Source organism: Aulonocara sp. 'chitande type north' Nkhata Bay, linkage group LG12 (assembly GCF_057382095.1).
Source record: "Aulonocara sp. 'chitande type north' Nkhata Bay isolate Kocher_YH1m ecotype deep benthic linkage group LG12, A_spYH_male_GT1.1, whole genome shotgun sequence".
Taxonomy (NCBI): Eukaryota; Metazoa; Chordata; class Actinopteri; order Cichliformes; family Cichlidae; genus Aulonocara; species Aulonocara sp. 'chitande type north' Nkhata Bay.
The window spans coordinates 33956827-33979049 of record NC_141355.1 but is presented as its reverse complement, the minus strand read 5'-3'; the positions used below and the strand labels follow the sequence as shown (position 1 = coordinate 33979049).

Sequence of the window (22223 nt, the reverse complement as noted above, 5' to 3'; positions counted from 1 at the left end):
GTACGTGTTCTCAAATTTAACCGCATCAGATAGAATAATACAACAAGGAGCTTGATACATCTGGGTGGAAGCAGAGGCTGCGTGAATTCTTATTCCATGAGTAGGAAATTATCCAGTACCTTCAGTTGCGTGTGTTCGTTTAGAGCCTGAATATCGAACAACGGCGTCCTTCTGAATGAAGAACAATACCTCTTTTGACAGCGAGTGGCCAGCAGTGGCGAGGTCAAGATGTGTGAAGGTTTTTGACGTGTCACATTCCTGCGCTGACACTTTCTGGAATGGTTTACTAACAGTTTTGATTTGAAAGACAGATAGGTGTTATTCCTGTACCGTTTCTTCTGTACACCCCGTGTGCAGCTGCGTGTTTGAAGGGAGTCTTCTAATCAGCTGAGAGGCCACTGTTATACAGACTCGGATTACAACATCTTGTAATCACGAGAGAAAGAGCAATTAGGGCGCTTTAGGCTCGAGTCACTTATTTCAGAGGGAAGTAGCTACATGTAGTCAACTGTTTACCCCACGTTTACACAATTCCACATAAATCGAACATGAAAAACATAATTGGTCCTTTTAAAATGAAAAAATGTAATGTAATCAAGTCTTATTTTATGGGAAAACAACAATCTTTATAGTTTGAGAGAACTGAAAGAATGTGTGTTTGCAGTCAGCAGAATGACCCCCTCAGTGTTTTCCTCAGTTGCACAACTCCTTTTTCTGTTTTGCAGCTTGCTGGTATGGAGTCAGGATATGCCTGTTTCTGTGGCAACGATGTGGACCTACAGAAACGTGGGGAGTCACCTAGCATGGAGTGTAACCATGTTTGCTTCGGTGACCACACTCAGCCCTGCGGCGGAGACGGCTGGGTCATCATATTCAGCAGTGAGCACTGACAGTTGTCATTCTTGATCTCATTCTTTAGTCTTTTCACATCTCTGCTGTAATTTCACATACATTTTCAAACATTTAGTCTAGTTTTATTTTGTACAAATCTGATTTGGGGACAGCTCATTTCTTTTATCATCGTAAAGCTGTAAGAAGTCAGAACACAACACACCTACAATTTTAAAATTAGTAACCCTGCCTGCAGCTAGCTCTTCTTTATTCTAAACCCATACCGCCATGCCATCAAAGACAGGATCTGCTCTGAAAAGACTTTTGACTGACAAAATCTGCTATCAAAGATCAGGTTTTGTACAGCCTGAAATTAAAGCCCAAAGGCTCAGCAGTCTAGTTTTCTCTCAGACCACCTATATTTCAGTCTCCTGAAAAGGTTTTTTTTGGTCCATTCAAAAACATGTTTCTTGCATAACATTTATTCATATGTTATGTCCAGTTAGGCTCATTTTCCAGAAGCTTTGTTGCTGGTTATGCGTGAATCCTATTTCTTGTTTTTAATACTCACATACTCTTCAGTTAAACCACATTCTTCTTCAGGCTGTTTTTAGGCTGAATCTTGTAAAGATGCTTTGAATTAAATTCTGAATCTAAATCAGCTTGAGTTTAATAAATCAGATACCACAGCTATGGTGTTTTGTTGTGGTGCTAAAAATCAAAGGACATGTCTGTCCTTTGTGTCTGATCAATCACAAAAAGTCATGTACAGCATGATCACAAGTCCAGATGTCAACCATCTCCACAACTTTTAATCTTTAAACGAATAACACAGGCATTTTTTTACTGCTCTTTTTTCAGCCCGAGTGGGGGCCTGTGGTGGGAACTACACTTCTCCATCAGGAGTGATCTACTCCCCTGACTTCCCTGACAAATACGGGGCTGGGCGTGTTTGCTACTGGACTATCCAGGTCACTGGATCTTCGGCCATCCTCTTCAATTTCACCTTCTTTGACATCTCCGACCAGACCGACATGGTGGAGCTATTGGATGGCTACACAAATCAAGTGGTGGCCCGCTTCGACTGGCGAAGCCCTCCGCGGGATCTGGTAAACATCACGGGCGACTTTGTCATACTGTACTTCTACTCTGACCGAACCAACCAGGCCAAGGGATTTGCTCTTCTTTACCAAGGTGAGAGCTCACCAGATTTTCTGAAATGTCTCACCTATTGTGATGTTTTCCTTCATTATAGCTTCTGTGCTCAGCCTGCCTTCATTCATAACACTTTGCAAACAAAGTAAGAACCCTCATTTGCGTGGCTGGCTGGCTGGCTAGCACTATGATAGAGTTTTGCATAGCATCCCTAGTTTAGTAAAGCAACACCTGTTAGTTGTGGTTAGGCAGTTGTCATGGCTTTGGCAGGCCCTTTTCTCTTTTCATTTGCTAGTCAATGTCTCACAGCCCCGGGTGATATTGCATATTTAAATGTGTTCTGTTTTTCTAGGAACTCGGTCTCTTATCAAGCTGCTGCAGAGTGCTCACCCAGAGTGTGTTCTCTGCTAAATTGCACTGAAAGTTTTTATGCCACCTACATAAAAAATACAACCATCGTGTGCATTACGGCTTCTGATATGCCGATTTCATTGTCTAGTGGATGCATTTCTAAGAAACTACAGCTCAGAGGACTTCAAAGTAATTTTATTCCTCCCAGGCTAATGCAAAGAATGTATAAGGATTCATGTGGAATAAAAAAAAACCTTGTTTTTTTGTGTTATGTTCTCTCATGAATAGTCTGAAAGCACCATGATTTAATAGATTAATTTCTGCAGGAATGAGCAAAGCACACCCTGATATAATTCACTGTAGGTGACATTCAAGCTCACATTAAGAGGCAGTCTCCAGCCGCCCCTCCCTCTCTCCCTCCATCTGTAATTCTGTGTCATTTTTCTTTGCCTGCTGGCATTACAGTAAAAACAATATTGGAAGGTCAAAATCCTCTGACCCTCAGACAGGCACGATCCTTTCTCATGGCATGGATCTTGTTTTGCGGGAGGTATAGTCTATTCCAGAAATGCAATCTGAGATGGGTTATGAGAAAAGGTCACCTCCTGAATTAAGTAGTTGTTTTTTTGTTTTTCAAACAGAACTATATAGATAAAAACACATAGTGACTGAGGTACAAATAGAAAGCAGACAGTGTCAGCACCATATACGTTTAATATCTCCTTGGTGGCAGGCTGAGCGGTTGGATCTGTAATTTGAGGATAAACGCTCTCAGATGACAGTGACAGCACATTTCAGCTGTGACTGGGTTTGAAGCATGGCATTTTGTTTGCAAATGGGAAACATGTGGGCAGTTCTGGGAACATCACAGCCAGGTTGAGCAATTACGTGAAAAAGAAAAAAAAACCCATGCTGGTTTAACATCTGACCAGCATTCATAAAAGAGTGGAACAGTCCTGGAATAATCGATATTTGAAAGTAGTTCACGCAGCTGAGAAACTCGAAGCACCTCAGCAGTGGAAGAGGCGAGGTGATGTGAAATAAGATAAATAAATGTACAGAAGATTCATGAGAAGCAATATAAAAGAACTGCACAGTACATGTCATGTGTTTAATGTAAAGTTAATAATTTGTTGAACATACTGGGGTATTTAAAAAATAACTTGAGCCTGAGTTGGTTAGTTAGAAGGCCACAAAGTCAAGCTTAACTGCAGTTCCCAGCAAATAAGTTGACGCCAGTCCCAACCCACATGCCAGCAGCTGTCGTAGCCCATAGTTGCTGCATATCTGCAAGCCTCTTTGCAACCCAGCTTGTGTTTTATTTCTGACTTAATTAGTCTCCAGAACATATCCATGCCACCAGATATAAATTTCTGCAGTTGAACACTGGTATTCCCGAATGAAATATGCTTTTGGTTCGACCATTACTCACATATTGGAAAGTTTATTCTGCACTGCCAATGGAGCAGTCAGTGGAGAGTTGTGGAAACTATCATTTCCATTGGACTGTTTCAAATTGTTAGAGATGGCTAGGTCCTTACTAAGTCACCTGAAGTTAAATATGCTTAAAAAAAATGTTTTTTCTCAATTTATAACTTAAGTCATTTATTCTGTTTCTTCATACGTGTGCTTAATCTTTTGATGTTTTGTGACTGTGTCTAAAAGTTTTAATTCTTTAAATCTAATTTCTGATATTCACAGACATCTGCTCTAAGCATCTAAGTAAAGCACAATATCTCATCTGCGGATGATTACAATTGCAGCATAATGACTCAAACCTTAACATGTAAGAAAAATAATAAAAGACCCAAGTGACACTCATAAATATCAGTGTGAGACTGAAACACTGCACAGTTTGTTTCTCAGCGGCAACATTTCACACGGAGGACGAGAACATTTCTTAAAATCACACAGTGATTTTAAATAAATCGCAACTATGTTTAGGAGACGTAAATGAAAGGCAGAGGAGATCTCATTTAGGATATTGCTTTCCTCTGGGAGCCCATAAATGAGCTGAAATAGTCCATGCTCCCTGGCACTGTTGTTTTATGAAGCAAACTCTGCCCATCTGGAGCTGTAAGCAGGTTAACGCAAACAGAATTTATTGCAAACACTTTTTGAATCATGTCTTGAATTTTAAAAAAAAGTTCTCAGCACCACATGTTTATAGCACGCTTGGGTGTTTTTGCAAACTCCATCTGTTTCTTAACAAATGCAGTTAGTATTAAATATTCACTCGTGCCTCTGCTGTATATACTTTCAACAACATGATCAGCATGAAGTAGTATAATATTACCTCATGCTTGCTGCAGCCCAGTTTATACAATGGAATAATTAAAGGAGTGTTAAGTGATCGATGCCCTTAACTTGTAGAAATTACAGTGACATGGCATAACATTTCCCTCTTCTGCATTCGACGCTACATTCATCACTTCATTGTGAAGACACGGGATGTTACATTACACAGAGCTGTAATCTAGTAAGGGCAGTAAAGCTAAGTTATAATAACAACCAAGGAGTAATTTTACTACTAAAACTGATAAATGATTTATATATTTCCAGATGAATAAAAGATTTTCTTGAATAATGAAAGTCGTTTTCCTCTCCTATCTTATCAAAAGCTCCTTCTAGCCTTTTCTTATTGTGGCTAAAGGGTGACATTTTCACAAATGATTAAATGCAAATGATGGAGGACTTCATAAAAACTCGCTGATATAGCGAGATGTGATCTGCCTTCCGTTAACGTTGCTTGTTTTGTTGCTACTGACAAATTAAATGCGTCAGATCAGATTTGTATTATATCAAAAAGAGCTCATCAGTGTGCAAAACAGCAGTAGCGTGATCAGAAATCACTGTGTCGAACAAATTCAGCACAGTGATTTAGTTCAGACAGGCCAAAACTCAAGCTTAGTCACAGTCCTAGCAGATCAGCTGATCTCAGTGTCAGCTGATACCCTTATTCACCTTCAATATTGGACTTATTCAGTCTTCCTACAGTTGCTACACAGGTGCAAGCAGCTTTGCAACCCGCTTTCCACCCTTTTTCATTCTGTACCTAACATTATCAATGTCATATCAGTGTAATATGTCATGTGTTATCATTGATCCCTGCTGTGTTGTTCTGCATTTAGTTGCTCCACCCTGCCCTCCTCTGGCTTTAAATGTAAGCACATGAATGGATGGGAAGGTCGCAGAATTGAGCTGGTCATCAACTGAAAACTGGATATTGAAATCCCAGTGCTCTTCTGGCTATAGTGGTCCTGAATGAAATTAGTTTTTACCACAAAGAGCATGCAATCATTATTCTCCCTGACAAAAACTGATGCATTACCTAAAAACTGGGGGGGAAAGTGTCAGTTTACAGACAGGTGTGCTGTTATAATATGGCAGGGAGCGATATTTTAACGTTTTTAACTCGTCGTGAGACAGAATGTGAGAGAGGAGATAAATATTGGCCACTGAGTCCATATTAATCCTGTCTGAGTTTATATCTTCTCCCTGAGGATGTGTTAGTTCGTTTCAGGTGCTGCAGTTTCTGCCACAGTTTAAAGACTTGTGTGTTAGGTTAACTGGTGATTGTCTGCCTCCTGTGGTGAAGTGGTAACCTGTCCTAGGTGTAATTTACCTCTTGACCAAAGTCATCTGGGTTGTATTCCAGCCTCCCCATGACCCAAGGTGGATAAGCAGTTAAGAAAAAGGATGGAAGTAATGTTGTTGTATTGTATTCATGCATTATTTTCTTTTGGGACTGAGAACTAGTTTTATTGCTGTTAAAGTTGACGTCTCTGCTTATACCTCAAGGACAGGACAATCATTTATGTCTGAATAGTTGGAAAGTTGCAGTTTTCTTTGGAAATGCCAGTGCTGTGAGACACTTCACATCAGAATTGAATATTCTTAGCACCACACCTGACAAAGTAATCTTTTACTCACTGAAACAACCAGATCAACTTGGTGCTGTGGGATAGTAAGCTTTTGATTTGTTCCATGTCTCCACCTGATAGTTTAAGGAATAACATTCAACTGTCTGTTTCTTTTTCCCCCCAGCACTCCGAAGCCAGGACACTAGAACAATAGAGTCTGAAGGAGCGCTTCAAAGCCAGGACACCAGAACAATAGAGTCTGAACGAGATGACGAGGAGGAAAACGAAGACGTGTCTAGCACAGCAGGGCCCCAGCTGGCTGGCGGAGTCACAGAGAAATCTAACGGTACGACGAATGGACGTTCGTCCCAGATCCTCTACGTGATCACGTCCAGCCCCGGTAAACCGGAGCACAACATGCCAGGTCAGTGGGCTGGACGCGGCGAGACCACCGGCCACAGCGCTAGTATGTTAACATCCGTCGTACACTGCACTTACCGCGCCTCTCTCTGCCTCTGCTGGGATGCTGTTGGAGGTTTCTTAGCAAGAACTCCCACTTAGCATGACCTGGTTTCTCTGAAAGTTTGAAAATTGTTCTGGTTTGTCGAGATACTGCTAGAAGCTCTGGCCCAGAGTGACTCCCTATGATCATAATTGAAGTAATGCCACATGACGCTTGTTTTCACTTGTCATTGTCTCAGAAGTCCCCACTTTTCCCAATCAGCCATCTAGTCAACACTTTGCAGGGTGGACTGATGTGCTCTGCGCTTTTCTGCTTCCTCCAAATGTTATTCTTTCCAAGCCCTAATTCTTTTTCTCAAACAGCTAGCTGATAACAGATGTGCACTGATAATGTATCGCCATTTCTTGACAATTAGCTGACTGAACTTCTCACAGGTGTAAGTTTGAATTAAGCAGCGCTTGAATAGTTCTTGACTCGCTAATCTCTTCAGTCTGCTGCGGTTTGTTTTAATTACCGTGATCGGATGTCTGATGTCTTGTTAATGTGCTCCGCTCTCTGTCTAGTGTGGACCATCTACGCTTTAGCAGCTCTCCTCATACTGACTGTCATCGCCATGGTAGCAAAGCTGCTGCTGCACGTCACAGTCAAGTAAGTATGAGGATGTTCGAGGCGTGGCGGATCAGCCAAGTATCACGTTTCCAAGCTTTTACCCGTACGCCACGATATTCATACCATACTGGTTGAAGATGAAAGAACAAGTCCTTATGTAAAGAATTTTTATCTGGAGCCGCAAAAGTCTGTTTTTTCACTTTGACTAAAGCCAGAAATTTTCCGATCAAAGAATCTCCTAGCATCAACAGAACAGAAAATTGAAAAACAAGAAAACGACGTTGTTTAAACATTTTCTTCCAGTAGAACATAGTTTCCCTTTCCCTTCAGTGAAAACACAGAAACATTTATATAAAGATTTTTCCCCTGAAAATGGATCCATTTTCCTTAAAAAACGAATGCAATAAATATAGTAAGTTTAAGTTAAAGCCAAGGTTTACCACTAATTACAATAATTTTGAGTCCAAAAATATTGAGGGCTTTTAAACAAGTACCCAAAAATTGTAAAAACCTACACAAGAGCTTTAGTACCACCGTTTTAATGGATCTGTCTGTGACATTAATCGAGGACACATTTGTGACTCTCTTTATTAATCTCTGTTCATTGTTTTCCATCTTTTCTCCTTTCCCCTCTCTTTTGTGCAATTCCTTTTCTTTGTCTTTACTTCGTCTTCATTTCTACTCTCAGGTCTCCAAACATCCCAACCGTCAGTGGTTCAGACACCTGCAGCCAGAGCACAGCGTCTTCTGAGCCTTGGATCATCCTGTACCGCCCCTCTACCATCTCCCTGTTCAAGAAGAAGCTAAAGAACCACCACGGTGACCTCAGCCCCCTGGTGGGCAACTAGTGCTCCTGCTGCGTCCTGCCATCTAACCAAACAGTACCGCCACCCGCCACTATTCTGTTCAAGGGCCGTCAGATGCCAGGCCCTCAGACAATGAAACTCTTTGAGGCGCTAAGCAAACAAGCCAACAACTGAGTGGCTAATGACAACTGACTGAGTGAATGCTACTAAATGGTCTGTGTGCCAAAGTGGCCACGCCCTCCTAACCTGCTCAGCACCGAAGAGGAGCGGGAGGGCAGGCAGGACTGTAAGACTCCACTCTTGGAGAGGAGAATAAAAGATTGGATAGAGGAAAATCTCAAAGATGCTTTTATCATACAAGAAGCTGTTTCCATCACCCATGGATGACCCTACCAATCAAGATACCTCCAAAAACCCCTCTGGACAGCAAGCTCACTAGTGAAAATATGACAAAGCTGGAGTGCAAAAACAAATCAGCTCAGTTCAGTTTCAGTGGCAGCCGAATCTTCATCAGCATCAACGAGAGGATGAAGAAACTGAGTCTTTAATACATATACACATATGACACATGCTGTAAAACTTCAGTTTTTTTTAATAACTTAACTGCCTCATGCGGATGAACATTTTCAGCCAAAATCCAGAATCCTCCCATCCAAAGAGTTGTTTATTCATTTGTGTTCTTAATTCTGTATTCAAACTGCTAATATTTTTTTGTTGTTTTTTTTAAATATATGTTTTACGTGACACCTGGCTTGCTGAGGAAAGGGAAACAGGACGCGGAAATGTCACACGGAAGGTAGATATGACAGCACTTTGGGGACGAATCAGTCACCGCAAAATGAAAAGATCAGCGAGAAAGGGAGCTTGTTCGCCCACTCGTTCACTCAGCGCCCATGGATTTGTGTGGCGAGGAGAAGTAGCTAGCTGGCTGGGGGGTTGGGGGGTTGGTGCAGTTTGCTCACAAACTGCCATTTAGGGAGGCTCGGGAAGATCTGAGGGCTTTTTCTGCTCGGTTGTGGGTGGGAGTCTTTCCGGTTTGATGCTGTTCAAGTGCCTTAAGGATCTCCTCTTCCCTTGACTCAGTTCCGCACATCTGTTTCTTTCACAAAGTGGACTGGTGTCCCTCACAAAAGTCTGCACTTCTTTAACAAATCCATGTAGATATGAAGAGTTTCATTCCAGAATAGGGTTTCCGCCACTTAAATGTCAAAAATGCCTCCCGGTCTTGTGCAGTGATTGAAAGCATTAATTTCAGACGGGATCTTTTACATTGTTTTTTTAACACGATTTTGTTGATGTCGATTTATTTTCTTTGACACACTTAGCCTTTTGGGATAGAACTCTTCATATAATGACAGACGAGGCTTTAAAAGGCTTTTTTTGTTTCTTATTTGTGTATCTTATGTGTAGTCTTGGACGTTTACTGAACATATTGTTCACATTATGTTGTCTTTTGATTACAGGGGGATGAATATTGTTGTATATTATGTAATTCAGTGTGGGAATGATGATATTTATGACTGCTCTTTCATTTTGTGTCTCGGCAAAGCATTTAAGCAACTTGTCAAAGTTCTTTTGTGTTACTTTAGCTCAAAGGTGGAGTGCTTTTTAAAAAAAAAAAATTCTAATCTTTGATACCAGTAAATTGTCTAAATTCTGCAGAACGCTGCAGACCTTCAAGCTTTTACTTGTCATATAGATTTCAGGCCAAAAGGTTGAGTGCGAACAATATAGTCAGACAGAAATATAACCAAAAGCACCCCAAGGTACTATCCACAAGCTGACAGAAGGTTTCCAGCTATAATGGTTTTCTGTGACATTTTAACTACTTGTGAAAGGTCAGAATCTACTAATGCACCAACGGCATAGTAATTGGCCTTTCCTGATGTGAGACTTGATGTTCAAGGTTTCTGCAGATGGCCGCTGAGTTATTTTCTCACTGGCAAGAAAAATAAAAAAAGATCCTAACTTTGAAGCACTTAATTTTGGTTCAGCTTACAAGATGAAATGGTACTTAATCACTTACAGCTCTGTTTCAGTGAAAAGACAAAAAAAGGAAAAAAAATACGCACTTGTACAGCAACCTGAGCACTTGAAAGAAAGGTTATATTTTATGCATGACACAGCATTACAGTGACATTCAAATCAAAAGATTTATGGTTTTCGAGAACTGAGACAGAATTTAATACCCGTAAAAAGATGAATAACTTTTGTTTTCCAATCAGAAGTTTTCTAAAATGTTACTCTCTGCTATGTTTTGCCTGTCCTCTCAACTGTAACTCATGTTAATTATTGCAAGACAAGAGCACATGCCCCTGGGTCTGTGATGTTCAGAGCTGACCAAGCGTAGAAAGAAGGGGAGAAACGGAGAGCAATGGGAAATTAATGCGCGTTCAAGTCAAACACAAGCTAACGAAATCTGACAGTTAAAATCTAACAAGGGCATATTTGTTTGGATAGCCTGGTGAATTATGCAAACTTCCATTTTCTGTCCGGTCCTCCAGTCAGTCGTAAAATTCCACGCCGTCTTCTGAGCGGTGGAAACAGTCTTTTTCTTGTCTCCAAAACTGTTTTTGTTGATATGAATGTCCTGTAGTGCTCGATAACATGAAAACAACACCAGAAGCCCTGAGTCATCACAAGAGGCCAAAACATTGTTTTCATCAAATTGTAAATAGCAAAATAGTGAAAATTTTAATTTATACAGTAAATTATTGTTATTTTGTATGTGAATGGGATATAATCTATCTTTTGTATAAGTGAAGTATCTTTGTAGTTTTATTTAATGTGTCCTGGTTGCAAAATAAACACTGTATGCATGTTTCTTATACCTGTGTTGTGCTTACTCTACTGTTTTCTTCTGCCCCAGCAGTACAGTTTATTTCATCATCAAACTCAATTTCTGATACCCGAGCTGCTGCAAAGCATATGGGCTGCAAATATCAGATCAAGCTAATCCCATTCTCCCCGTTTCCATTTGAAGTCTTTCTGTGCTTTGTGTGCGAAAATCTAAAGGTGCAGTGTGACTTTCTGAAGTCTACTTGCCTTGATTGGATTCAGGCTCGGGACATGTGTACAGGCCTTCGCCTTTTCTTCCACGAAGCACAAAACTTATCAGATATGCGAAATGACTCCCAGATTGTTTGGAGATGCATGCGCAAGAGTGAGGATTTGGAGTGCCATGTGTGAGCCATTGGCGCCACTGTGGGATGAGGTCAAGCATGCAACCTGCACATTTTAGAAGGAACAGCAGGAGTCCAGCTTTACAACTGGAAACACACTGCGAGGAAGAAAAATCCAAAAACAAAACCGAACACAGAGGGGCGTTTAATAAGCTGGAACACTTGCGACATTTACAGCATTGATTTCTTAATTCATGAAAGGTGTTTCTGTTTTCCTTTCATCATTGCTCACTTTGAAACTGCTTAAAGCTTGGCTTTGCTGAAATCTGGATTGTATATTTGGTGGTTAGCCGCATGCAACTTCATGGTAAAGTCATTCTCTCAGTGGTAAACGGGAACTGTCCTGTTTTTTTGACTATTGTTTGAGAGTAAGAAAAACCTCCTCTGAGGCTTCTGAATGAAGCAAATTTTAAAGCAAAACACCTGTGCACATAACAATAAGCAATTTTAAGACTATCAATGGTCTTAATATGCAAAGTCCTCTGGAGATCAGCAAGAACATTCCAATACATCAGACAAAAAAGCAATCTGTAGACAATCCTCTTACTCCCTCTACTGGTGATAAGATATCTAAATGATCCTCGCCTTGATGCTTGGTACCAGCGGCATCCTTTTTGCTACTTGTGTGTAAAATAATGTTTCTACACCACAGATAATCTGAAATGTTGCTAAAATTGTTGGATGAATGTATTCATTGAAAGTGTTTTTTTTTCTCCCAATAGCCGTAGTGCAGATTAAACTTTATTATCGCTCCTCTGGGTCCCAATGAAAAGTCTCAGCCTAGTCAACAGACAAGGAAAAGAGACTTGAGTAAGCAGATCCCTCTGAACCCAAGTCGACCAGTAATTAAGACAACAATGGGACAAAAGGTGACAGTGTCTGGTTACTGTAAGAACGAGAAAGTGAGAAGAATAGGAGACAATACCTGCCACTTTCTGCACTCAGGGTACTGAAGTCAGGTTAATTTGCAGGGATGTAGCATTAGAGGGTAAAGGAGCTTGTCTCACTTGATAGATCTGAAAACGATCCCTGTGAAAGAAGTTGACTGGTCGTGGAGGAACCTGCCTGTTTGACCCACTTCACTCTGCAGTACTATCTCATGAACGTCAATGAACAGGTATGCTGGCCTGTTTAATGCTTTACATATTTTTTTTTTAAAACATTAAATCTCACAAAGTGCATTACAATAAAAGTGGTAGAACATCCAAACAATAAATTTACCCAAAAGCAAGTTAAAAAATGGATACGTAGCTGCTTTTTGAAAGAGATCACAGATCCACAGAACTCAGGCTCAGTGGGAGAGCGTTCCATACTGGGAGGCCACTGCTGCAAAAGCTCTGTCTCCTTTAGTCCTCGGCCTTAAATGCTGCACAGCCAGCAGGCCCCTGATCACATGACCTGGGCATGTAAGGATGTAACGTTTTATGATGTAAGCTGGCGTTTGTCCATGGAGACCTCTAAGAGTCAAAACCAGAATTTTAAAGTGAACTCTAAAGTTAATGGGATGCCAGTGCACCTTAAAGGTGTGACATGTAAGTACAAACAACCTGCAGACGAGCTTTAAGATTTCATAGGAGACGTGAACAATGAATTACAATCATCCAGACATGATGAAATAAAAGGATGATTTCCAATTTCCAGCTCAAAGCGCGACGCAACTGAGCTCAACTTAACAATTTTCCCTAAATGATAGAAGCAAGAGTGAGACAGAGTGTCTAAAATGAAAGCTGACTCAAAACATACTCTGAAGTTCCTGATGAACTAGTCACCATTACTTTCTGCATAAATTTGTTGGGGGCACAAACAAGGACTTCTGTTTTCTCCTCATTAAGTTAGAGACAATTTTCAACCACTTTTAATAGAGTCTAAACACCTCTGAAAAATCTGCAGACTTAAAAGAGATGTATTACTGAATGCCATGTGCATAATGCCATGTGCATAACAGTGATAAGAGACAAACTTAAAAATGCTCAAAATGTGCTGAAGAAGGAATGAATATAAGAGAAACAATAGCGATCCCAAAACAGAACACACAGTAGGCAAGAAGAGCTTAACTTAGGAGCAACAACAGAAAAGTAAAATATTACATTTCACCCCTGATGATTTATACAAAAAGTAATAAAAAAGAAGAACCAAGCAGATTTAGTAAAATCACTGATTCATCTGTTGAATGGATACTGCGAGGTTTAGTTCCCTGGCAAACTGACCTTTGAGAAAGGCCTAAAAACCTGAACCCGAACCAGCTCTTCGTATTTGTGTCTTCTTGGATAATAATATTTTCTCAGTGAATGAAATGAAATTATGATAAAGTTTTTTATTTTAAAATTTTGGTCACACAGTAATTGTTTGATTGCATAACGTCAACTATGAAACCCCCCTAATGGCCTTGCTAACCAGAACAATGTCATGAAACAAAAACAATAAAACAAGCTTTCAAATAAATTAAAATCTTGAGCTTTATAATATTTATCAACAGTCTCTATATATTTTAGATTTAGACCACAACAGGAGATTTACATCATAGTTGCGCAACAAACAAATCTGCATCAACTTTGTGATGCTGCTGTATCATGTATCATGTGGACCAAAATCTCCGATCAATGTTTGTAGCACCTTGTTGAATCTATGCCACATCTATGCCGGTGAGTGTATCATTGATTTTTACCTACAGTTATGATTCTTATTTGAGTAATAATATCCTTTTTTTAAGCAAGTAACCAAAAACATATCGTAGAGAAAAAATATCTAATATCAAATATTTAATACACTGTACTACAAGGACACACTCTGATACAATATCCTTTCCATGAAAAAGGTTTAGCTGATACAATTTATACAATAAAGCAATTTGCATGGAGAACCCCACAGGACACTAAAATGCAGCTAAAGAGAAAATGTAGCCTGGCCAGCTACCATAAAAGTTTCCCTTCACCTGTGTTACATGAAAATTTCACAAAACCTGCATTAAACTATTATTATTATTATTATTATTATTATTATTATTATTATTATTACTAACGTATTTAGATTTTTGTAATATTGCTACTTAGAAAAAAAGACTACATTGTCGCCTACGAATGACGACATTCCGTGACATAACTGTCAGGCAACATGGCGGCGTCCGTGAGGTTGCTTGTCCGTCAAGCGATCCGACTTTCTCACAGAAACATCACCGTTACAGCCGCCGGGGTTTCTGCTCGGCCGTCCTGTCGATGTTTTAGCGAATCAGCCGAAGAAAGAAGTACGCATTTTGGTTTTGAGACCGTGTCGGAAGCAGAGAAGGCGAAAAGAGGTGAGCGACTGTGGAGCCAGTCTTCATATAAAAATCTCTCCATTTAATAGTTCGTTGCCTCTCTAGACATGTACAGACTTTGAAGCACGCGATATGAGGTCATTTTAGAGTCGTGAGGAACTGCTAGACAATTCGGCTAACCATTTATGTCTGAGGCAACATTCAGTGAACTTCTAAGTGTTTAAAGTGCGATGCCGTCAACTTTATTTATGATTATTTTCATAGTGACACCTTTAATATCCCACAGCATCCTGTCATACCAGCCCATATACATTTCCTCCTTCATAACATTCATGAAGCTTCCCTGTGGTCTTCCTCTTGTCCTCCTGCCTGGGTGCTCCATATTTAACATCTTATACCCAGTATATTCATATTCATCATATTTCACATGTGCAGACATGGGATGTCTGCACATGTGAAACCATCCCAACCCTACCTACCTCTATAACTCTCCAAAATTCCAAAAAGTCTCCCAAACTTTTGACCTGGGCTGACTTAGCAGAGCAATTTTATCACAGTCAACTGGAACTAACCTAAAAACTGAAACTAGATGTGAAAACAAACTAAACTTAAAAAAAAAATGTAGAGGTAATGGCCTTAGTTTTAGTGTCTGTTAGTTTGGTAACTTGGCCTGCTAGTCACCGAAAGACATTATATTATTATTGAGATGTCTACAATACTATGACACACTATGAGTTTGTCATAAGTTTTTATTGTAATATCTGCACTAATTTTCCTAAATCTTGCCTCTAATACATGCCTTTAATACAATAATAATTAAAGGACTAAAACTAACACTAACAACTAAATTAAAACTAAACATTTATTAAAATAAATAAATAAATAAAAACTAGACCTGAAACAAGGAAATCCACTTTGGAAAATAACTAAACTAAACTGAATTTAAAAACTAAAAGTTCAATGAAGAAAAAATCTAATTAGAAAATACAAAACTAACTATAACAACTCTGTAGCAGTCAGTAATTCCTGACTCCTTGTGCATTAGCTTGCCATATTATTGAGGGTAAAAATAAAAAATACACAAAATGACCTTCAATTCAATTCAATTTTATTTATATAGCGCCAAATCACAACAAAAGTCGCCTCAAGGCGCTTTATATTGTACAGTAGATCGCACAATAATAGATACAGAGAAAAGGAAAGTTTTAATCCTAATCTTAAAAGTAGAGATAGTGTCTGTCTCCCGAATCCAAACTGGAAGCTGGTTCCACAGAAGAGGGGCCTGAAAACTGAAGGCTCTGCCTCCCATTCTACTTTTAAATACTCTAGGAACAACAAGTAGGCCTGCAGAGCGAGAGCGAAGTGCTCTAATAGGGTGATATGGTACTACAAGGTCATTAAGATAAGATGGGACCTGATTATTTAAGACCTTGTATGTGAGGAGGTGGATTTTGAATTCAATTCTGGATTTAACAGGGAGCCAATGAAGGGAAGCCAAAACAGGAGAAATCTGCTCTCTCTTTCTAGTCGCTGTCAGGACTCTTGCAGCAAACCTTGAAGTGAAGGAGGAACTCACTCACATTGAGCTGCTACATTAAAACGAATAACTGTGATACACATACGCACTAACGCTCTGCTTTCTAAACTTTTTGGGGATATTCTTTTATTTCATTTGCACAGATTACTGATATTTCATATATGGACTATTTTGCATTGTATCACTAAACCACTGTATCATGTCATATTTGATGTCCAGGGTAGCTATGATAATATTATAGGTTACGTCATAAATCCTACCCCTATTCTATACCTCTTTCTTATTGTTTTTTTTTTCTTTTTCAGTATATAAAGTTTTTGAGAATGTGGCACAGAAGTATGACATAATGAATGATGCCATGAGTTTGGGGATTCATCGACTGTGGAAGGACATGCTGCTGCATGCGATGCATCCGCAGCCTGGTGCTCGGCTCCTGGACGTGGCGGGTGGAACAGGTAAAACCGTTTGTGTGCGCTTCTGCGAAACATCAAACTGAAACATCTACTGGCAATACACATCTGTATTCCCTGTGATGATCTTCAGGTGACATTTCTTTCCGTTTCCTGGAGTACGTTCGCTCTCAGCGGGAGCGGCAACAGAGGCGGGCGGTACGCTTCGGCCAGACGCTGTCATTGCAGGACATTTCCAACAGCTACTCCACGATAGAGACGGACGGGCCCCGGGAGTCAACGGCTGTTGTCTGTGACATCAACAAAGAGATGCTCAAAGTGGGAAAGGAGAAGGCTGAGAGCTTGGGCATCACTGCTGGTAATCTTCTAAATGCAAAACTGCTTCAAGTGTCTTCAAGCTGGATACTCGGTCCCTGTGATTCTGTGCATGTACAGATCTCATCAGTAATAGGAGCCTTAGCCTCACTTTGGCTGAGTTGTTCTGAAGGAAACTGGCAATGTATGCTGTGTCACGTAGCCTCAGATGCATTATAACTGAGAAATCAACAGCTTTTCATTGATGAAAGCTGGCTTTGTGTCTGACAGAAGGAGAACTAACCATTCAGAATCAAAAGGTTAATGTGGAAAATACTGTTTTTTAATTTAAGATGTGCAAAAGTGTCACTAATATGTCTATAACATATTGTCATCAGCCTGGAGATAATACTTGAAATGCCTACAGTCTGTGAGATTTCAGAAATGGCTCTTGTAGAAATGAGGTTTGGTGCACAGTTTCCAAAGGTCATACCTTCTGATTCATTGGGTCTGATGCATAGCAGCAGTTCCTCAAATATTCATTCAAATGTGGTCCTGGTAATAGCTAAAATAGTAGATCACATATACAGATGAAGTTTTTGCTACCACAGCTCAATGAGATTTTCTCCTTTCTTGAAATCAGAAATGTCTGTTTGGGTTTGTTCTTCTCCGCAGTGATGCCAGTATTGAGTTGATCGTTGTGGTAGTTAAGCAAAAGTTTTGTTTGTGGATCTGTGGAGCCCAATATAGGACAGATTCTATGCAATTCCACCAAAAAAAGACTGATGCCAGTGCCAAAATGTTTACCACTGCTGTGGTCCAAAATTGAACCTGGAGTTGTTAGTGGCTTTTGGGCTAAGTCACAATTAAAAAAACAAACAAAAAAAAATATCAATGATTCAGAGATTCTCTTCATCATTTCCTTCCCACAGAAATTCCCCTACCTTCTGCTTGTAACTCTACATGATAATCGGTTCTCAAACCTGTCAAAATATCGTCTGGTTCTCAAAAGAAACCATGCAGAACTGGTAGAGCACCAGCAGTGACACTGTATTATGGGGAAAAGGAGTTGTTCGAGAACGCTATCCAATCATTATACGTGTTTAATTGCATGTTCCGATGCAAGGTGGTGATTCCTGAGATATTTATCCCACCTGCATCCTCTCTGGAGCCGGAACAGTTGAACACATCGTACAGACCAAACTTCTGCATCATACTGGTTGGTTTGTTACAAAAGGCAACTCGCTGTTACGTACAACTGCGTTTTGGAGCATTTCCTTCACGTTGGTCGTCTTTCTTGTGGGACAGCCACAATTGCAGTGTATACCTGGCTTACGTCAGTGGAAAAAAGTTATTTGATTGTGAAATCTTGACAACAATGTCAACCTGACACCAGAGCGGAGGAGACGTATGCACGGAAATGCGTTTAAAGAAAAAAACCTGCGTTCACTGATATCAGATATAAGCATCCAGCTTTAGTGGTGGAAACACTGCAACTTGACTGTAAACACTTTTAGATCAAGTAAAACAAAATGTAAATTAAATTTGTGCCACTATTCAGCTTGAAACATTCTGCAAGTCATGGTGGTGGGAACGACACACAGGATACAGGAGATGCAAACAGTTTAATTATAAGTGTGGGAGATTTCTGTTCAGCCATGCATGACCCGAACAGATACACTGTAATTATGGCGGAGCTATTGGCATAAACTGTCACGAGGAATTGCAAACTGCCAATAACCCACAGAATTCATGCTTGTTTGCGTTTTCCTTTGTATCAGGTCTATCATGGGTGGTTGGCGACGCAGAGGAACTGCCCTTTGATGACGACCAGTTCGATATATACACCATCGCCTTCGGCATTCGAAACGTTACTCATATAGATCAGGTAAGTTACTTTTAACGGTCTTTTTATTTTCTGTTTCCAGTTAAATTTTATTTTTTACTAATTTATTCTCAGTTTAAATAAGAGATGAATCCAGCAGCTGTGTTTTTAGAGTAACATTTTTTTGTGTCCTTTGACATTAAATTAATAACTGGCTGTTTCAGGCACTGCAGGAGGCTCTGCGGGTCCTGAAACCTGGCGGCAGGTTTATGTGCTTAGAGTTCAGCAAAGTGACAAATCCCCTGTTAGTAAGGTGAGGAGGAGATGATGGCCTTGAGTGCATATGTAATATAAATCAATACTGTAAAAAATAGTCTTGCTGAAATGTTCATTTTCTCTATAAGAGATGCTTTTATGGTTTTATAAGTTTATATAATGTGATGAATATTGCTTAATTACAAGTCAGTTGACTTTTTCTGAAACTGCAGATGTAACAGACTAAATGAGCTCTTGCTGCCCTCTTCTGGTTCTCTTTAAGATAGTATGCATGCACTTAAGTAGAAATGGAGTTTTGGGATATTTAAAAAGAAGTTGAGAATCATCAGCTGATCAATGATCAGTTTGACTTGCAGACTGTTGACTTAAAGTTCAACAGATTTCAACACAAAGTGAAATGAGGCACTAGAACTGTGATTGCATGTGATTTAGAGGTTTTAGTTTATTGAAAAGTATAAATACATGATATTCACAAATGAACTCTGGAAAATCATATAAATCAAGAGTAAAGGATAATGTTTATTAAACATCTGTGAAATAAATCTGGTCAAGTAACAGCAAGTAGCAGAGGGGTTTGTTAATCACACACACACACACACACACACACACAATCACCCCTGCCCACCTGAGTAGCCCTCATCTCCCAGGCCACTCATGCATGGACTCTACTCAAACCAAGTCCTTGCACTACTTCCAATGATAGATACCCTGACTGCCATTAGGTATCAGGATTAAACGAGTGTCAGACCTCACACTGTTGCAGTGGGTCCTGGCTCCCCCCTGGTGACGAAAAAGCTCAGTCTCATATGGCGAGAGTATCGAGGCAGTTCCTGGAGGAAGTGATACTATTGAGTAGCCCCATGCTTACCTGACATGATTTGATGCATCCAATTCTGTCAGGCTGCACCTCAGACTGTCCAGGAGCTCAGTGAAATGTGTAATTATGGGAGTTATTTGAGACTAACACTGGGTTCTAGTTCTGAGAGATTCCCGTTTTCTTTTTCAGGCTTTATGATGCGTACAGTTTCCAGATAATCCCAGTGTTGGGAGAGGTTATTGCTGGAGACTGGAAGTCTTATCAGTATTTAGTAGAGAGCATCCGCAAGTTCCCCAGCCAGGTAAGGCAGATTTATGGTCTGTATCTTATTTCTGTCATTGCTGCGCTTACTTTGATTACAGTTCTGAATTTCAAGTTCCCTTCTTAGATCTTTCATTCACATAATTTTTTCTGAAAGAGAGATTTGATTCATGATAAATGGCGTGAATTTGTTTATCCGAGTACTCGATTGTACTGGCACTGTTTGTCACATTTCTAAACCCTCTTTTAGTCTAAGAAAAAATTGACAGCATTTAAATGAGGTTACAGTGTCTTTAGTGCACATCAACTGATTGGATCTATATGCACAGTCACAGTATTAAACATCCACTCTGGAAAAGAAACAGCTGAAGCTTGTTATGTATTCACACTGTACTGCTGTGTGCATGTCTGTCACTTTGTGGATTCACTGTTAGTCATTGGTCCCCTTGTTCTTTTTCCTCTGCAGGAGGAGTTCAAATCCATGATTGAAGATGCAGGTTTCTATTGTGTGCAATACTACAATTTCACAGGTGGAGTTGTGGCTCTTCACTCTGGTTTCAAGCTGTGAGATGCACTCCGAATGCCTTCTGTAAAATATCGAATAAGTAAAGTCAGTTTCAGGCGTCTCTGCAGTATGACTGTACAGATTTTTCAGACTTGAGTTTTCTAGCTTGAGGCTTCCATCTGCTCATTGCAGAATGACCAAAGGTCAGAGAACATTTATGAAATCCAGAGGAATTATTATGAAAACTGCTCTTAATAGATCTCACTGTATGTGTACTTGTACAAATGACAAGATGATTTTTTTTTTTGGTAATGTGTTTTGGTGATGAATAAAAGCTAAAAAAGCTAATCATAATATCCAAATGGATTATTACCAAAGCTGCAAAAGGCACATTAATTACTCCTTATAATGAAGCTCTTAGAATTTAAACCACTGACTTTTTGCACAAAATAAGAAAACATTAATATAGAGTGCACATGATGAAAAGCAGGACACCACAACATTAGTTACTTGAATAAAACTGTATATTTTACATATCTTTATACACTTTAATTACAAAACTGTATGGTACTAAAGTTTTAAAATCAGTTTTTTGGTCAGAGAAGATTTAATCGTCTTTTGTGCAATTACCATGTATATACAAAGTCTCATGTTAGTGATTTTCCTCAAAATAAAAAGCAACTCAAATGTTCATACACTCGGAACATAAGACATGGCTTAAAGATAAATATATTAGTAAATAAATATTCAGAGAACATATTTCCATTTATGAAATGTGTTTGCTATACAGGTACAGAAATATACAGATTGATTTCTAGCCTTTTTTTTTTTTAAACATTTGTAATAGTAATGACAGAAAATAATTATATTCTTAAAAAATATTAATTTTTGTACACATTTTTTAATCTTAAGTGCTAGAAACAATAACAAAAACAAAAAAAACTTAAATAGTGACTCAAGTACCCCAAAATGTTATATTTGCAGTAGGTACATATCTCTATGCAAAAGGCAAGATTAGATTCTCACTTGATTACAGCACTGGGTTAACTTATAAATAGGGTTATTTCAGGTTTTCCTCTGTGTAGAGAATGTGTATATTTCATAGAAACAGTATTAAAAACAGTCTGCAGGACAAACAGAAAGGCATGAATGACAAGCAATGATATCGCAAGTATGTATTATGCACAGCACGATTCAAACGGATACACTGCGGTACTTATAACTGCATCATTCAAAAAGAAAAGTCACAGTACAAATAAGGAACCCTTTTAAAAGATGAGTCTTTTCCAGCTACTTTCCTTTGGCCTTTTGATACATGCTAGAACCTTTAAAGATATTTAATAGAGCATGTTTCATTGTGGAAATCGGGTAAGTGACAAAAAAAATACACTTTTAAGGGCTTCCAAACATTAAGTAGAGTGCTACACTCTATGTTTGAATCTATTGACCCCGAGACACTCACTCTGGTCTGAAGTTTAACGAAAACCTGTGCAGTGTCTAGATATTGCTACAAATAGCTTCCCAGCCCAGCATAAGGCTTGCCACGTTGCTCTGGCATCTCTCATACAGGTAGGCCACAACTGGACAGAAATGCAATGCATAAAACAAATTCTGTGTATTGACCAGTGTCAGCCTTGCATTCACATTTCTATGCAATTTTCTGTAGTTATACATAGCTTTTTTTTTTTCTCCATGGAGAAATGAGTGGGTCACAAATACCTAGAAAGACCCATTTCCCTGCTTGAAAACAGTTTAAAATAAAACAATCATGTCTTTCTGTTTTGG

At 39.4% G+C, this 22223-nt stretch overlaps 2 protein-coding genes across 4 annotated transcripts in view; both read left to right on the top strand.

Annotated features, from left to right (window-relative positions):
• The window catches only part of kremen1 (kringle containing transmembrane protein 1), a 63206-nt gene extending 52281 nt beyond the window's left edge, over positions 1-10925 (top strand). Inside the window, exons 5-9 of one of the 3 annotated variants that reach the window (XM_086315264.1) lie at positions 726-879; positions 1693-2025; positions 6385-6546; positions 7227-7311; positions 7961-10925. In XM_086315264.1, the coding sequence (XP_086171390.1) occupies positions 726-879; positions 1693-2025; positions 6385-6546; positions 7227-7311; positions 7961-8120 (894 nt within the window). In that variant the 3' untranslated portion in view covers positions 8121-10925. Of the gene's footprint in view, positions 1-725; positions 880-1692; positions 2026-6384; positions 6667-7226; positions 7312-7960 lie in introns of all 3 variants that reach the window. The other 2 variants (XM_086315263.1, XM_086315262.1) reach the window with 2 other exon arrangements.
• Positions 10926-14360: 3435 nt separating this feature from the next.
• On the top strand, positions 14361-21257 carry coq5 (coenzyme Q5, methyltransferase). The gene is made up of 7 exons (XM_086315255.1): positions 14361-14552; positions 16356-16505; positions 16594-16818; positions 18536-18642; positions 18804-18892; positions 19862-19973; positions 20400-21257. Exons 1-7 carry the CDS (start codon positions 14372-14374, stop codon positions 20499-20501), a joined length of 966 nt encoding a protein of 321 aa, XP_086171381.1. The 5' UTR covers positions 14361-14371; the 3' UTR covers positions 20502-21257.
• The last annotated feature ends 966 nt before the right edge of the window (positions 21258-22223 follow it).

Coding starts and splice junctions, on each gene's coding strand:
- coq5 (XM_086315255.1), top strand. CDS start 14,372: ATGGCGGCGTCCGTGAGGTTGCTTGTCCGTCAAGCGATCCGACTTTCT. Junction 16,506..16,593: donor GGACGTGGCGGGTGGAACAG/GTAAAACCGTTT, acceptor GATGATCTTCAG/GTGACATTTCTTTCCGTTTC. Junction 16,819..18,535: donor GAGCTTGGGCATCACTGCTG/GTAATCTTCTAA, acceptor CCTTTGTATCAG/GTCTATCATGGGTGGTTGGC.